At 47.8% G+C, this 17,391-nt stretch overlaps 1 protein-coding gene across 3 annotated transcripts in view; it reads left to right on the forward strand.

Annotated features, from left to right (window-relative positions):
• The window catches only part of nbeaa (neurobeachin a), a 1,435,335-nt gene that overhangs the window by 1,252,149 nt on the left and 165,795 nt on the right, over positions 1–17,391 (forward strand). For all 3 annotated transcript variants that reach the window (XM_072477018.1, XM_072477016.1, XM_072477017.1), the window contains one exon: positions 7,377–7,517. In XM_072477018.1, the coding sequence (XP_072333119.1) occupies positions 7,377–7,517 (141 nt within the window). The remainder of the gene's footprint in view (positions 1–7,376; positions 7,518–17,391) is intronic.

Below are 17,391 nucleotides of genomic sequence, written 5' to 3' on the forward strand. Positions count from 1 at the left end.
GAGGGTGGGAGACTATCTGACACCAGGGATGGGGCCACCAAGCTAGCTGAGCGGGCTAGCTCACAAAGGGCAGTGGGGGGTGTGTATATGTTCGGTTTATCAAAGGGGTTGGGTTACAGAGTGTTGTTACTTGGGGGGGGAGGGGGGAAAATGTTCTGCTGACGAGGGAGGGACTTGGGCCAAGGGACAGAGAGGAGGTTGGAGGCGGAGGCTGCCTGGGGGTGGGTCGGTGGAGGTGCGGAGCATGGGCTGGAGGCCGGCCCAAAAAAGGGGATGGCTGATCGGCGAAGGGGGGGGCAATGAGTCCCCCAACTAGGCTGATCACCTGGAATGTTCGAGGGTTGTGCAGGAGATGCACCTTAGAGTAACTGACCAGATTAGATTGAGGAAAGGCTGGGTCAGTCAGGTCTTTCACTCGGGACTGGATTAAAAGACTAGAGGGGTCGCGATCCTGATCAATAAACGGGTGGTGTTTGAGGCGGGTAGAATAGTCTCGGACGTGGAAGGTCGGTACATTATGGTCAGTGGGAAACTGGAGGGGGTGCAGGTGGTATTAGTAAATGTGTATGCGCCTAATTGGGATGATGTGGAGTTTATAAAGAGGATGCTGGGGAAGATACCAGACCTGGATTCGCACAGGTTGGGATGGGAGGGGATTTCAACACAGTTATTGACCCTGGCTTGGACCGGTCAAGCTCAAAAACGGGCAGGGTGCCAGCAATGGCAAAGGAACTAAAAGGGTCCATGGAGATTTGGGCAGCCAAGGGTGGAGGAATTCTCCTTCTACTCTCACGTGCATAAAGTGTACTTCCGGATTAATTTCTTTATTTTGAGCAGGGCCTTACTGGCAGGGGTGGTGGACACAGGGTACTCGGCGATCACAATCTCAGACCATGCTCCGCACTGGGTTGACCTGCAGGTTAGTAAAGACAGTTACCAGCGCCCGCACTTTTGGCTGACGAAGGGGCGTGCAAGCGGCTGAGGAAATGTATTCAGAACTACCTGCAGGTCAACGACATGGGGGAAATTTCAGCAGCGGTGGTCTGGGAAGCACTGAAGGCGGTGGTCAGAGGGGAGCTGATCTCGATACGGGCCCATCGGGTGAAGGTGGACAGGGCAGAGACGGACCGACTGGTTAAGGAGATACTTCCGATCGATAGGAGGTATGCGGACACCCCAGAGGCAGGGCTTTTAAGGGAACGGCAGAGGCTACAGGCGGAGTTCGGCTTGTTAACCACAGGGAGGGCAGTGGAGCAGCTCAGAAAGGCGAGGGGGGCGATCTATGAGCATGGAGAGAAGGCCAGCAGAATGCTTGCACAGCAGCTTAGAAAGAGGGAGGCAGCCAGGGAGATAGGGAAAGGAAATGACGGAGATGGGAACCTGGTTGGAGATTCAGCAGGTGTGAATAAGGTGTTTAGGGATTTCTACAGCAGGCTGTACAGGTCGGAACCCCCGATGGGGCCGGAGGGGATGAGGCACTTCTTGGGAGGGCTGAATTTCCCAAAGGTGGACGGGGAGCTGGTAGAAGGGCTGGGGGCCCGATCGCGTTGGAAGAGATAGTGGAAGGTCTGAAGGACAGGCTGGCGGGTAAAGCCTCGGGGCCGGACGGGTATCCAGTGGAGTTTTATAAAAAGTTCTCTGGGATATTGGGGCCGGTGTTGATGAGGATGTTCATTGAGGCAAGGGAAAGAGGGGTGCTGCCCCCGACAATGTCACAGGCCACGATTTCGCTGATTCTGAAGTGGGACAAGAACCCGGAGCTGTGTGGGTCCTACAGGCTGATATACCTGTTGAATGTGGACGCCAAACTACTGGCCAAACGTTTGCCCTCCAGGATTGAGGATTGTGTTCTGGACGTTATTGGGGAGGACCAGATGGGGTTTGTTAAGGGTAGGCAGTTGGTGGCCAATTTAAGAATGTTGTTAAATGTGATCATGATGCCCCCGGAAAGTACGGAGGTGGAGGTAGTGATCGCAATGGATGCAGAAAAGGCTTTTGATCGGGTAGAATGGGATTATCTGTGGGAGGTACTGGGACGGTTCGGAAGTGTACGGATGAATAGGACAGCATTGGATTATTTTAGACTGCACCGGGGGACAAGACAGGGATGCCCCCTCTCCCCATTGATGTTCGCGCTAACTATAGAGCCGCTGGCAATTGCTCTGAGAGCCTCAAGGGACTGGTCCGGCGGGGGGGGGGGGGAACACAGGGTTTCACTCTATGCGGATGACCTGCTTCTGTATGTATCGGACCCAATAGAGGGGATGGAAGAAATCATGAGGATTCTAGGAATTTGGCCGGTTTTCGGGATATAAGCTAAATATGGGGAAAAGTGAGATGTTTGCGTTCCAGGCGAGGGGAAAGGTAGGCAATTGGGGGAGCTGCCGTTTAGATTAGTAGGGGGAAGCTTTAGGTACCTAGGCATTCAAGTGGCGCAGGAATGGGACCGACTGCATAACTTAAATCTGGCCCACCTAGTAGACCAAATGAAGGATGATTTTCGGAGATGGGTGGCGCTCCCGTTTTCACTAGCTGGGAGGGTGCAGACGGTGAAGATGATGGTCCTCCCAAAATTCCTGTTTGTGTTTTCATGTCTCCCCATCTTTATTCCACGTTTCTTTTTTAAATGGGTCAACAAAGTGATCTCTGGTTTGTTTGGGCGGGCAAGACCCCGCGTGTAAGGAAGGTAATGCTTGAGCAGAGTCAGGGAGAGGGCGGGCTGGCGCTGCCAAATTTTAGTAACTGTTACTGGGCGGCGAATATAGCCATGATCAGGAAGTGGGTGGTGGGGAGGGGTCGGCATGGGAGCGTATGGAGGCCGCTTCATGCAAGGGCACCAGTTTGGGGGCGTTGGTAACTGCGCCTCTGCCATTCCCGCCGGCACGGTACTCCACCAGTCCTGTGGTGGTGGCGGCCCTGAGAGTCTGGGGGCATTGGAGGAGACATGTAGGAGCAGAGGGAGCATCGGTCTGGTCCCCAGTCTGTAATAATCACCGGTTTGCCCCGGGAAGTATGGATGGGGGGTTCCGGATAATGCGGAGAGCAGGGATTGAGAGGATGGGGGATATGTTTATAGAGGGGAGCTTTCCGAGTATGAGGGCGCTGGAGGATAAGTTTGGGTTGGCAAGGGGAAACAAATTCAGGTATCTGCAGCTGCGGGACTTCCTACATAAACAGGTGTCAACCTTCCTGCTCCTACTGCTAAGGGGGATTCAGGACAGGGTAGTTTCCAGAGGGTGGGCAGGAGAAGGGAGTGTCTCGGACATTTACAAAGAACTTATGGGGGTCAGAGGAGACGCAGACCGAGGAGCTGAAGCGCAAGTGGGAGGAGGAGCTGGAGGATGGTCTATGGGCGGACGGGTTGAGTAGAGTCAAAAGCATCCGCAACATGTGCCAGGCTCAGCCTGTTATAATTTAAGGTCGTTCACCGGGCTCACATGACAGTGGCCTGGATGAGCAGATTCTTTGGGGTGAAAGACAAGTGTGCAAAATGTGTGGGAGGACCAGCAAACCATGTCCACATGTTCTGGGCATGTCCGAAGCTCAGGGGATTTTGGCAGGGGTTTTCAGATGTCATGTCCACGGTGTTAAAAACAAGGGTGGCACTGAGTCCAGAGGTGGCGATTTTCGGGGTGTCGGAAGATCCGGGAATCCAGGAGGAGGAAGACGTTCTGGCCTTTGCTTCCCTGGTAGCCCGGAGACGGATACTATTAGCTTGGAGGGACTTAAAGCCCCCGAAGTTGGAGACCTGGCTATCGGGCATGGCTAGCTTTCTTTGTTTGGAGAAAATCAAGTTCGCCTTGAGAGGGTCACTGTTAGGGTTCGCCCGGAGGTGGCAACCGTTCGTTGACTTCTTCGCGGAAAATTAATCGTCAGCAGAAGGGCGGGGGGGGGGGGTTCGTTTAGCTTAAAGTAGGGTATTAATAAAGGTGGGACCTGTAAGGGAGGGTGACGGCTTTTGCACTATGTTTATAGTTTCATGTACATTGTTTATCGTCTTGTTGCTATAATGCCAAAAAAAATACCTCAATAAAATGTTTACTAAAAAAAAGAACTAGCCAGGCTTTTGGACAAAAAAAATCCCTCACGGCAGTCATAGAATCACACAATGCAGAAGAGACCCATCGGCCCAAGAAGCCCGCACCAACAAAAAAACGATACTTTAATCAACACTAATTCCATTTCCCAGCATTTGGCCCATTACCTTGTATGCAATGACATTTCAAGTGCTCATCCAAGTCCTTTTTAAAGATTGAGGATTCCTGCTTCAATTACCCTCCCAAGCACTGCAATCCAAATTCCCCCCACCCTCTAGGTAAAAAGGTTTTTCCTCAAATCCCCTCTAAACCTCCTGCCTTTCACCTTAAAATTATGCCTCCTTGTTTTTAACCCTTCAACTAAGGGGAACAGCTGATTTCTATTCACCCTGCCCATGCCCCTCATAATCCGACACACTTCAATCAGGTCCCTTTAAACCTGGGACTTGGTCAATAGGAACTACCAGCAAAAAGCTTGTCTGGGATTTGAAACCAGCACCTCTTGCAAACTTGCAAATTACAATACCTAGAGTGAGAATCATAGCCCTAGACCAACGAGCTGCCAGGCTTTGAAGACAAAAGTCCTCGAAATTAAACCTGTTGTATATATATGACATGTATCTTGTAGTCATACACTGCAGGTTATTTCATTTAAATTTGATGATTGTCTATTTCTTTTGTCACACAGGGCTGATTTGGCATGCACAAGTTCTCAACAGTAAGCTCAGAAGTTTAAATATGATGTAAAAGACAACACTAATAATCTTATTAGGAACAGAAGTTCTGACTCCTATGGACAACCATCTCAGATCCATTAAATCCTTAGCATCTGAGTTCCCTTGCAGCTTTAAATACATAACTTGCATTGAAAGATTCCTGCATTTATTATTCCACCTAAAATAGTGGTTTCAAAACATTTTCTGACCTTGCTCTTCCTTATAATTCTTTCTACTGCACCCACTTCTCACAAAAAAAATTGACATCAATTTTTATAGTTGTAAAATTGACCCAGTATTCAGCATTTCTAGGGTTAATGTCAGTCCCATGTGTATCGTGGACAAGTTGTAGGTGTGTATGATTGGCAGTTTAAAAGGTCCCTGAACAATTTTAATTCTTTCCTTAGACAGATCTGACTTCAAATTTGTGAAATAATTTCTACAGTAAGTTTTAAACTGGTGTTTACTATTTGAAGTCCAATGCTGTATTATTGAAGTTACTGATAATCAGTCATTAGAAATTGGCTTCTTACTAACCTGAAAGCAGTAGAGTTGATGTTTGTTTCTATGTATAAATACGAGTAAAGTGCTCAAGAGATTAGTGCTTAATGAATTGTGTGGTCTGACTACAAATACGAGGAACAAAACTGGGTGAAAGGTCAAATACTTAAAATTATTACAGTATTTTGTATGAATTTTAATAATATAAATTTAGTCATAAAAATAATAGGTACAGTTGTGTAATTATTCCACTGGACAAATGATCCAGAGAATGTGAGTTCAAATGTCACTTTGGAAGATTTAGAATTCCAATCCCACACTAATAGTAATAAACTGCCCCCCTAGGTTTTGCTACTCTACTTTCATGGGATATTGGTGTTGCTGAAAAGACCAATTTATTGTTGCCCCTCAATAAATGTCCTTGAACTGAGTGGCATGCGAGGCATTTCAGATGGCAGTCAAGTGACAACCACATTGCTATATGTCTGTAGTCAAGGGTAAGGATGGCAGATTTCCTTCCCTAAAACAAATTAGTGAACCAGATGGGTTTTTCAACAATGGTCATTACTAAGACGAGCTTGCAAATTCCAGATTTGTTTGGTGGGTTTTGAGCCTGTGTTCCCCAGAACATTAGACTGGGCCTCAGTGACATTGTCGTGATACCACCGTCTCCCCGAAGTGCCGTTCATTTACATCTAATGACTACAGTCCCTGCTGGTTGCCGACAGCATGATGGGAGTGCCTTCACCATATGGACTGAAGTGATGCAGAGAAACTAGGGAAGAGCAATAAATGTCAGCCTTGCTAGCAACAACCAGATTCCAAGAATGAATACAAATAATTGTTTGAGCCATTTTACAGCTTGTATGTGTGTGTACTTGTGTGTATGTGTGTGTGTCACACACAATTTTAAAAATGATTGAAAGTATAACTAACAGCAGCTGGAATTTCATTGGTGATGATGCAGTCCAGCATCGAGAAAGTTATAAACTGTTAATTAAACATTTAAGAAGAACATTCAGAAACTATTTTGTGGAAGGATAAAAATTCTCCCTGTTCAAATTAATTTTCATTACATGTTTGTTTTAAGCCTTTTTAAAGAGATCGTTTGAACAAAACCATTCCACACTGTTTCATGTCATAAAACACCCAATGCATCTTTCTATTGGATATTTTTTATCTTAAAATCCACAGTATGTGTTGGGTTGTTTCTGATTCATGTGACATCACTGAAAAACACAGACAAGTTTAACAATTCTGCGCTGCAGGATTTAGTTGTCAAGCTCTAGACATAATCCAGGCCCTACAGATAAAGAGTCATGCTAAATATGCCAATTAAGTGTTGTAGCGATAATATTTCAAACATTAAATGTTTTGAAATTCTACATTTCTAGGACAGTATCTTGGGAAAGCTCATTACAGTGGTTGTTAACCTATCTACTCCTTTATATTTGAAGACGGTGTTGTCTTTATGACGTGTGGTTAAAACAAGAAATTTCATGGCTCTCTGCTCTGACTTCTATATAGCCGACAACAGAATATGTTTATCCAGCATTCTAGAAATCAAATGACTATGAAAAAAATGCAATTCACAAAACACAAGTTAGCAGACTGTTAAACAATTGGTCAAAGCAAAGTGAATCAAATTTGAAACACTGCTCAGTGACCCATCTGGAGTTATCAGTTTGTCATCTCCAAAGCCTTTGGCCGGAGCTGGAGTGGTTGGCGCTGCGCCAACCGGCGCCGAAGGGCATCCGCCGGTCGTGCGAGTTGGCGCATACGCAGTTTTTATGCTGTTTTTAGTCACAACAGGAATATTTCACATGCTGTAATGTACCATTTTGCAGTATAAATGCTGTAATTAATTAATGTATTTATTAAGAAGGAAAAATTGGAGTATAATCTATTCAAATACCTGAAAAAACTTTCCCCTGAGCATTTGCAGTAACAGAAAATTGTTATTGTCTCCCTTACAGAGTAAAATGATAGAGGATTTATTACTGTGTAAATCTATTCTTATAATTATGAGGAGCAACCTACTTTAGAAAAGCTACAATTTATTTCTCCAGTTACTATTCAAACTAACATTAGTTTCTTGTTATATATATTTCTTGCCTGACAGCCTATTGGATCTTTGAACCCAAAACGTGCCGTCTTCTATGCGGAGCGCTATGAGACATGGGAGGATGATCAAATTCCGCCTCACCATTACAACACCCATTATTCTACAGCTACTTCCACATTATCATGGCTTGTCAGAATCGTGAGTATCTTCAATTACATATATTATTTAAAATTACACAATCTATAGCAAAAACAGGTAATTCAGCCAAACTGGTCTATATCAGTGTCGTTGGCTATATTCTTGGGACGCTTACTGTGGATTTTTTTAAGGACATAACGCGTCTTTAGTTATTGCTTCCTCTCTATTTTTGGTACCCTTCCCAACCAAAAGCTTGGATCATTTCAAAGTTGAGGGGCGGGATTCTCCGACCCCCCGCCGGGTAGGAGAATAGCCGGGAAGCGGCGTGAATCCCGCCGCGCCGCTCCGACGCCGGCTGCCGAATTCTCCTGTGCCGGTATTTTGGCGGGGGCAAGGATCGGGCCGTGCCGGTCGGGGGCCGTTGGCAGTGGCCCCCCGGCGATTCTCCGGTCCCCGATGGGCCAAGTGGCCACCTGTTTTCGCCCAGTCCCGCCGGCGTGGATTAGACCAGGTCCGTACCGGCGGGACTTGGCTCTGAGGGCGGCCTGCGGAGTCCTCCGGGGGAGGCGATCCGGCCCCAGTGGGGGGGGGGGGCGGGGGGGGGCAAGGTGGCCTGGCCGGCGATCAGGGCCCACCGATCTGCGGGCGGGCCTGTGCTGTGGGGTCACTCTTTCCCTCCACGCCGGCCTGTGTAAAGCTCCGCCATGGCCAGCGCGGAGAAGAAACCCCCTGCGCAGGAATCACGGCAGCGGTTCTGGGAACACGCTGGTGCTCCTGCGTATGCGCCAACTTGCACCGACCGGCAGATGCCCTTCGGCGCCGGTTGGCGCAGCGCCAACCACTCCAGCTCCGGCCTAGCCCCCGCAGGTGCGGAAGATTCCGCACCTTCCGGGCGGCCCGACGCTGGAGTGGTTCACGCCACTCTTTGCCGCCCGCCGGTTGAGGGAGAGTCCCAGCTGAGGACAGCACAGTGACCTTCTCTAAAGCTTTTGCAGTATTATTCTTCACCTGGCATGTTATAAGACACATGAGAGTTTGGCCAGATTTCCCCCTCTTCCCTATGGGGTAATGCTGAATATATTCAGTGCTTATCTTCAGAATGGGGACAGGAGAATTTGGGAAATTAGTCTGTGTAGAATGAAGGCTCACACCCATTTCGAAGATTATTAAGGCTTAATGGAGTGTCAGTCAGTCAGGTATCCCAGATTAGCTACTTAGAAACTTCCGTATCAAATATTTAGCATCTACTTCTCTATTAAAATGTAAAATTATATCTTGAATGTGTTTTTTTTCACCATATTTATCACTCAAATCACTCAAAATATTTGCCATTTGAATGTCAGCTATGAAAAATTATTTGGTCTGGTAAATTACAAGTTCTATGCACCTATATTTTAATCGACCGGAGCAGAGGAGTGAGGCTCATGTTTATGGCCAGGTCTTAATACTACTATAAAATCATCGGATAGAATCATAGAATGGGTTCTCGCTCAGAATGAGGCCATTCGGTCTGTCGCATCCATGCCAGCTCTCTGCAACTCAGATAGTCTCACTCACCACTCTTTTCCGATAGCCATCCATTTTATTTCACTTCAGGTAATGAATTGAATTGAAAGCCAAGCTATAATTTGGCCCCTCCTCACTATCAGCTAGTGCATTCCAGATCCTAACCACTTGCTGCATAAAAAGCTTTTTGCTCATTGTTGTTTGTTGTTTTGCCATTTTATCAGTGGCCCTCTGGTTCTTGACCCTTCCACCAATGGTAACAATTTCTCCATCTGCCGTGTCTAGACCACTCATGATTATGAAGACCTCTAAAGATTCTCCTATCAACCTTCTTTGAGAAGAACAATCCCGGCTTCTCCAATCTATCCACGTAACTGAAGCCTCTTTTCCCTGGAACCATTCTCATTAATCTTTTCTGCGTCCTCTCTAAAGCCTTCACATCCTTTTAAAATGCGATGTCTATAATTAGAGACAGTACTCAAGTTGACTTCAAACCAGAGTTTTATAAAGGTTCATCACAGGTTTCTCACCCTGCCATTCCACTTTCAATTTGTGTACATATACCCAGAGGTGTCTCAGCTCTTAATAATAATAATCTTTATTAGTGTCACAAGTAGGCTTACATTAACACTCCAATGAAGTTACTGTGAAAATCCCCTAGTTGCCACACTGCAGCGCCTGTTCAGGTACACAGAGGGAGAATTCAGAATGTCCAATTCACCTAACAAACACACCTTTCGGGACTTGTGTGAGGAAAACGGAGCACCCGGAGGAAACCCATGCAGACTCGGGGAGAACGTAACGTGCAGACTCCGCAGAGGCAGTGATGCAAGCCGGAATCGAAGCTGGGACCCTGGCGCTGTGAAACAACAAATGAGGCAAAGAGGACGAAAACAAGCATATTACAATAGACCTACATAAAACATCAAACACAAATTCCCCCCAGCCATGCTAGACACCACCTTCTAAAGGTGGAGACAAGACAGGGGCACACTGACAGTCAGGGACTTTTACGTAGGGCACAGACTGGCAACACTGGACGAACTGATGAAGAAGTGTAAACTACCGAAAGGACATGAAATCAGGCACCTTCAAATAAAACACTTCCTACGCAAGGAGACAGTAGGGTACCTCAGGGCCCCAGGAACCACACTATTAGAGGACCGGATAGGCACAAGCAGCAAAGAGGCGGGACTATGTGGGAAAATATACGGACACCACTGGACGAGACCAGGCGAAAATGGGAGGACGAGCTGGGGACAGAATGGGGTGGGGACTGTGGAGCAAAGCACTGAGCAGGGCTACCGCCACCTCCTCCTGCGCAAGGCTCAGCCTAATGCAGCTCAAAGTGGTGCACAGAGCGCACCTGACCAGAACCCGAATGAACAAGCTCTTCCCGGAGGTGGAGAACAAATGTGAACGGTGCCAGAGGGGCCCGGCCAACCACGCCCACGTGTTTTGGGCCTGCCCCAAACTTGCTGGATTCTGGACAGCCTTCTCCGAGGCAACGTCCAAGGTTGTGGGATTGAGGGTGAAGCCATGCACAATAGTGGCAATCTTCGGGGTATCGGAGCAGCCAGAACTACACATGGGGAAGGGGGTCAACGCCCTCGCTTTCCTTTCCCCAATCGCACGCCGGAGAATCCTGCTCGGCGGGCAAACAGCACCACCCACAGCTGCAGACTGGCTTGCTGACCTTTTGGAATTACTCCACCTGGAGAAGATTAAGTATGCCACCTGAGGGCGGAGGAAGGCTCCCTAGATACATGGGGGCAGTTTGTTGGCCTGTTCTGAAACCTATTCGAGGCCAGCAACGAGGAGTAAGATAAGAAAACGGGAAAGAGAGAAAGAAAAAGAGGGAGAATAAGGAGAAAAAACACCAAGATAGATGGGGAACCAAAGGAATGCGCAACCCAGGTTTGGGGGGGTGGGGGGGGGGGGGGTGGGGGGGGGTGGGGGGGGGGAGGAGGAGGTGAGGGAGGGAGGGAGGCGGGCGGAGGAGGAGAAAGAGGAAAGGCTGGAAAGTCACAGAAAAGGAACACAAAGCAAACACAACCAAAATCGACGGGGGGGCGGGGGGGGAGGGGGGAGAAAAGGGAGAGGGGAGGGATAGGAGGATGCAAGAGAGGGGGAGGGGGTGGGGCAGGGATTTGATTTGATTTGATTTATTGTCACGTGTACCGAAGTACAGTGAAAAGTATTTTTCTGCGGCCCAGGGAACGTACACAGTACGTACATAGTAGACAAAAAGAATAATTGACAGAGTACATTGACAAATGGTATAAAGAGTGATTGGTTACAGTGTGGAACAAGGGGCCAAACAAAGCAAATACATGAGCAAGAATAGCATAGGGCGCCGTAAGTGGTGTTCTTACAGAGAACAGATCAGTCCGAGGGGGAGTTGTTGAGGAGTCTTGTAGCTGTGGGGAAGTAGCTGTTCCTATGTCTGGATGTGCGGGTCTTCAGACTTCTGTAGCTTCTGCCTGATGGAAGGATCTGGAAGAAGGCAATGCCTCGGTGGGAGAAGCCTCTGATAATGCTGTCTAACTTTCTGAGGCAACGGAAGGTGTATACAGAATCAGTGTGAGGGTGGCAAGTGTCGGAGCGTTTTCCAAGGCCTGAGTATTGAGCCAGCCTTAACATGGGGTTCGCCCCTCATTGTTAGGCCTTAGCTTAATAAACAGAGCAGACACACAGCCTGGTTAAGACGGCTATTTATTAACTCAAGCTTGGTTTCGTGTACACGGAGATGGACCTGGATAATACCAAGATCAAGGCGGGCACAATAGCATCATTCAAGATGCATCTAGACAGATATATGAACGGGCGGGGAACAGAGGGAAGTAGATCCTTGGAAAATAGGTGACAGGTTTTGATAAAGGATCTGGATCGGCGCAGGCTGGGAGGGCCGAAGGGCCTGTTCCTGTGCTGTAATTTTCTTTGTTCTTTGTTCTTTACTAAACACTCATAAAAACACATCAATGATACAATTTCCAAAAATCAATAGCCCGCCCCAATTTGACTCGATCCAATCCCTGAAGCTGTCATGTCCAAACCTATCCAATAAAATTGCGATCATCCCATGATTGAGCCTCATCCTGTGACCTGTTGTTCACCAAAAGCTTTATGTCAATCTTAAGTTGTTTTCCCCATCCTAGCATCCTGCCGACCCTTTGTTCAGTTAAAAACAGGATGGCAGAACTGGCATACTTTTTACTCCATGGATTGTTTCAGAGAGCCAGGATATCAGAAGTGGCTTCCTTTTCACTTCCAGAGAATATTGGGGGCCATTGATAAAAACTTGCTTACTGTGCAATCTACTGATCACACATCTCCTGTGTCTCAAAAACATGGGCAAGTTAGCTAACCTAAATCCCATCAAAGCATTGTAGCCACTGCTTGTAGCCAGAGTTTACATGATTATCACTGCTATGTCCTAAAATACAGGTTTAATGGTTAATAATGATTAACCAGTACACTTTCTGTAAATAATGTCAATCTTTAATAAACTAACTTGTGTAAAACTACTCTAGTGGCATCCTAGCTATTCAGTTTTATGAGATCTCATCGCTGGACACCCCCTTCAGCAAGCTTGTGTGATGCGTTGGGCTGAATTCACCACACTCTGCAGCTTCTTGCGATCTTGGACTGAGCAGTTGCCATACCAAGCTGTCATGAAGCCAGATAGGATGCTCTCTATCACTCATCTTAGAAGTTTGTGAGACTCGATGCAGTCATGTGTGTATAGGGAGTACAGTGGAGGACTGAACACACATCCTTGCGGGGCTCCGGTGTTGAGGACTATTGTGGAGGAGGTGCTGTTGCCAATCCTGACAGATTGCGGTCTGTTGGTGAGGAAGTCGAGGATCCAGCTGCAAAGGGAGGAGTCAAGTCCAAGATTGCGGAGTTTTGTTATTAGTCTTGTTGGGATAATGGTGTTGAAGGCAGAACTGTAGTCTATGAACAGCAGTCTTACGTAGGTGTGTTTGTTATCGAGGTGTTCGAGTGTTGATTGTAGAGCCAGGGAGATAGCATCTGCTGTGGACCGGTTGCGGTGATAGGCAAACTGCAGTAGATCGAGACCGTCTGGGAGGCTGGCGCTGATCCGCTAATCATGACTAGCTGCTCGAAGCATTTCATGATAACAAACGTCAGGGCCACCGTTCGGTAGTCGTTGAGGCAGGCTGCCTTGTTCTTCTTTGGTACTGGTATTATAGTGGTCTTCTTGAAGGAGGTGGGGACCTCAGAGCGGAGGAGTGAGGTGTTGAAGATATCTGCGAATACACTCGGCAGCTGGTCGGCGCAGGCTCTGAGTGCTCGGCCAGGGACTCCATCAGGGCCCGTCGCTTTCTGCGAATTCACTTTCAAGAAGGCAGCTCTTATCTCTGAGGTTGCAATAGTGGGTATGGGTGTGTCCAGGGGTGTTGGGGCGGGTGGCACTGATGCATTGGCTGACTGCTCAAAGTGGGCATAGAACTTGTTCAGATCATCGGGTAGGGATGTTCCAGCCCCAGATGTTCCGCTTGGCCTTGCTTTGTAGCCTGTGATCTTGTGTAGGCCCTGCCATAGTCATTGTGGATTAGTGTCGTTGGCCTGGGACTCTAGTTCGATGCAGTATTGTCTTTTTGCATCCCTGATGGCTTTCCGTACGCCGTACCTGGATTTCATATATCGTCCTGGGTCGTCAGACTTGAACGCCTCCATCCGGATCTTCAGCAGGGAGTGAACCTTTTGGTTGAGCCAGGGTTTCCGATTGAGGAATACCCGTACTGTCTTCTTTGGTACACAGTCCTCGACACACTTACTGATGAAGTCTGTGACAGTGGTGGTTGCGTACTCGTCCTGATTGGCTGCCACGGACTTGAATATGAACTAGTCCACAGACTCCAAGCAGTCGCTGGAGATGTCCTCATATGCCTCGGACCAGCACTGCCCGGTTTTCTTGACTGACTCAGCATGCTTGAATTGCTGTTTGTAAGCCGGAATTAGGAATACCGACTTGTGGTTGGATTTGCCAAAGTGTGGTCGGGGAATGGAGCGATAGGCACCTTTGATACTCGTGTAGTAGTGGTCTAGGGTGTATGCATCTCTGGTGGGGCAGGAGATATGTTGATGGTGTTTGGGTAGAACCTCCCTGAGGTTGGCCTAGTTGAAGTCTCCAGCCACGATTGGCAGGGCTTCGGGTTGATTTGTTTCTTGGTTGTTGATGGTGGAATGTAGTTTGTCAAGTGCTTTCTTCACTTCCGCCTGGGGTGGGATGTAGACCGCTGTGATGAGTACAGAGGTGAATTCGCGTGCGAAGTAGAAGGGGCGACACTTCACAGTTAGGTATTCTAGGTCTGGGGAGCAGTGGCACATATATTAAAAAAAAGTACTGGTCCTCGTGCTACCCTTGGGGAACCTCAATATGTACTTTCCTCAATCCAAAAAACAACCATTATATTGGTGTGGCAGAGTGATTAGCATTGTTGCCTCACAGCTCCAGGAACCCGGGTTCGATTCTGACTTTGGGTCACTGTCTGTGTCTGTGTGAGTTTCCTCTGGGTGCTCCAATTTCCTCCCACAGTCCAAAGCTGTGCAGGTTAGGTGAATTGGCCATGCTAAATTGCCCATTAGTGTCCAAAGGTTAGATGGGGTTGCAGGGATAGGGCGGGGAATTGGGCTGAGGTAGTGTGCTATATCGGAGCAGAAAGCGATATGTTGATGGAGTTTGGATGGCCTCCTTCTGCATTGTAGGGATTCCATGGATTCAGTTTCTTGTCATTCAGCCAAATTTGTATCCAAGCTGCCACAATTCCTTCAATTCTAGAGCTTCAACTTTGCTGGATATATTGTGGCTCTTTCAAGACTGCTCTTGGAAGTCCATATATACCATATCACTCACAATACCCTCATCAACCATCTTTGTTAACACATCAAAGAAACTCGGAGGGATTCACCATCCCCGGGACGTCCAGAATGCATTCCCCAATGGGGCGGAGAATCGGGCATAGGGGCAAAATTGGGATCGGCCCCGGGCGCTGACCCGAATGCGATGCTCCAACCCCTCATTGACGGCGTGAGGGAGTTCCACTCCGCATGCTGGTGGGAGCATGGAAATAAATGTAAATGAGTCGTAACGACCCATTTGCTTCTATTTCAGGGGCCCAGTGCCCTATGCTCTGCCCTCCTGTAATTCTCCAGTCCCCGTGGCCAGGAATCACGTGGGCGAGGTTGACTTGGGAACCTGACATTGTGGACCTCATGGAGGGTCAAGGGGGCAAGCGCTGTCCCCTTGGCCCATCATGAGGTCCACCACACCAGGGCCACAATTGTAGACACCATCCGAGGCCATTCCCCCTGCCCTGCACTTCAAATCATCCCTGAACCCCCATACCGCACAGCAGCCCCCAACCCTCGGATTGCCTGGGCACCCCCCACCCCAAAGTATGGGGGTGACCCCCCACAGGGGCCCCTGTAATAGGGGGAACCTCCACAGAGACTCCTTACCTAAAGGAACACCCACACACAGACCACCCCCACACACAGATCCCACACATACACACCGCCCCACACAGAGACACCCCCACAAAGACACCCCCCAGAAAAAAAATCCCTGTCTGAGAGCAGTCCAGACAGGGGATGTGGAGAACATGTGTCCATTATATGTTCCCACAGATTCACATTCTGCAATCCATTTATGACTTTGGAGTAGTGGTTTGTGATTGACAGTTCATAAAAAAACACCTGACACTTTAATCCATAAGTGCAGTGAAATCACATCCCTGTGTGGTTAGAATGCACTTAGTGCAACTTACATCTCTTTGATGTGGGCAGTGTTTACAAATACTGGGATTGCACCACTTAAACCACTGAAGCATGAAGGGAGATGAATGGATCAAAGCTGCAGATGATTTGTCAATCACAAACCACTACTCGAAAGGCATGAATGAATTGTAGTCAGTGAATCTGTGGGAACCAAATACAGACTGCTCACCTAGGAGGAAAGAGCACGTGGAGCTGCAAGGTAAGTAATACAGCTATAATACTTCCCACAGCCCCTGTCTGGACTTCTCTCTAGTTTCCAGTGTGTGTATGGGAGTATCTCGTGTGTGGTTTTCTATCCTCCGCCACTCCCAAAATGGCATCATCGCGCCATGCGCCACACGCCCTTGGAATGGCATTGGAGCGTCACCTGAAGGCCATCCCCTGATGTTCCGCCCCCAATGGGCTGAGTTCCCGACCGCGCGGGGGTGTGTGGTCTCAGTGGTCGGGAGCCCGGCATGGCAACTGCAGACTGTAGCCAGCATTACCACAGTCGGCCGGGAGCCGTTCTGCTGGCCAGGGGAGCTTCCGCGAGGGCTGGGGGACGCTATTTGGCAGGTAGGGTCCGTGCACGGTCGGCGCCATGTTTTACATGCGCAGCCACGGACCCGGCCTTTCTCCAGCCGACTTGTACCCGGCACGGCTGCTAGCCCCTCACCAGTCATAGGATCGGTGAGGGTTTGGTGCCTATTTTGATGTCGTAAAACGCCACAGTTCCCACGCCGGTCACCTCAAAAATAGTGAATCCAACCCATAGTCTCACAAACGGAGAATCCCGCCATCAAACCTTAAGTTCACTAAACACGATCTGCCCTTAACAAATCCATGCTGACTTTCTCTAATTCACACTTGTCCAAAATCTGTGAATTTTGCAATTAAAGCAGAAAATGCTGGAAATACTCAGATCTGGCAGCACCTGTGCAGAATCAACATTTCAGGTCAGTGTTTTTTCAACAAAGCTGAGGAAAAATTAGAAATAAAATGAGCAAGTGAAAAAGGTTAGGGCGTTGGGGACCCAGCTAGAAGTAAGAGCTTACTGGAGATTGCAGAACAAAAAGCTGCAACCATTGTAAATAACGAAAGACAACAGATTAATATGTAGTTTTGTTACAAATATTACGTTCTTAGCGCTGCCATAAGATTTAAACAGTCAGTGGTATTATAAGAAACTAGTGTAGGTCCTAAGAATTTTCTGTCTGTAACAAAATTGCTGAAACATTTTTTCAAAGCAGGCATCAGTATCTAATACTATTAAAAAAGAAATGGGATTGGTACATGGAGTGTAACTTTATTAAAGCTTTGGACAGGCAGTCAGCCATATCTAATAAAACTGATTAGGTTCCACAGTTTGACATGAAATTACAAAATCAGATTAGGCAATGACATAACCTTTGGGTTGCTCTGCTACATGGATGTTTGATGTTTTTACAGAATGCCCTAAGATTATTCTGCAATTTCATACTACTCTCTTCAGTGAAGAATTGAAATGTATGCGTGGGCAATAGCTTCTGAGTGGGAAAAAAGTAAAACTTGCTTTTAATTCATATTTTATCCTTCTACAGTATTTGTTGTATGTGGCTAAAAGGCTTATTGATAAGCAGCAGGACCAAGTTCTAAGCAAAGC

This window comes from Scyliorhinus torazame, chromosome 15 (assembly GCF_047496885.1).
Source record: "Scyliorhinus torazame isolate Kashiwa2021f chromosome 15, sScyTor2.1, whole genome shotgun sequence".
NCBI lineage: Eukaryota > Metazoa > Chordata > Chondrichthyes > Carcharhiniformes > Scyliorhinidae > Scyliorhinus > Scyliorhinus torazame.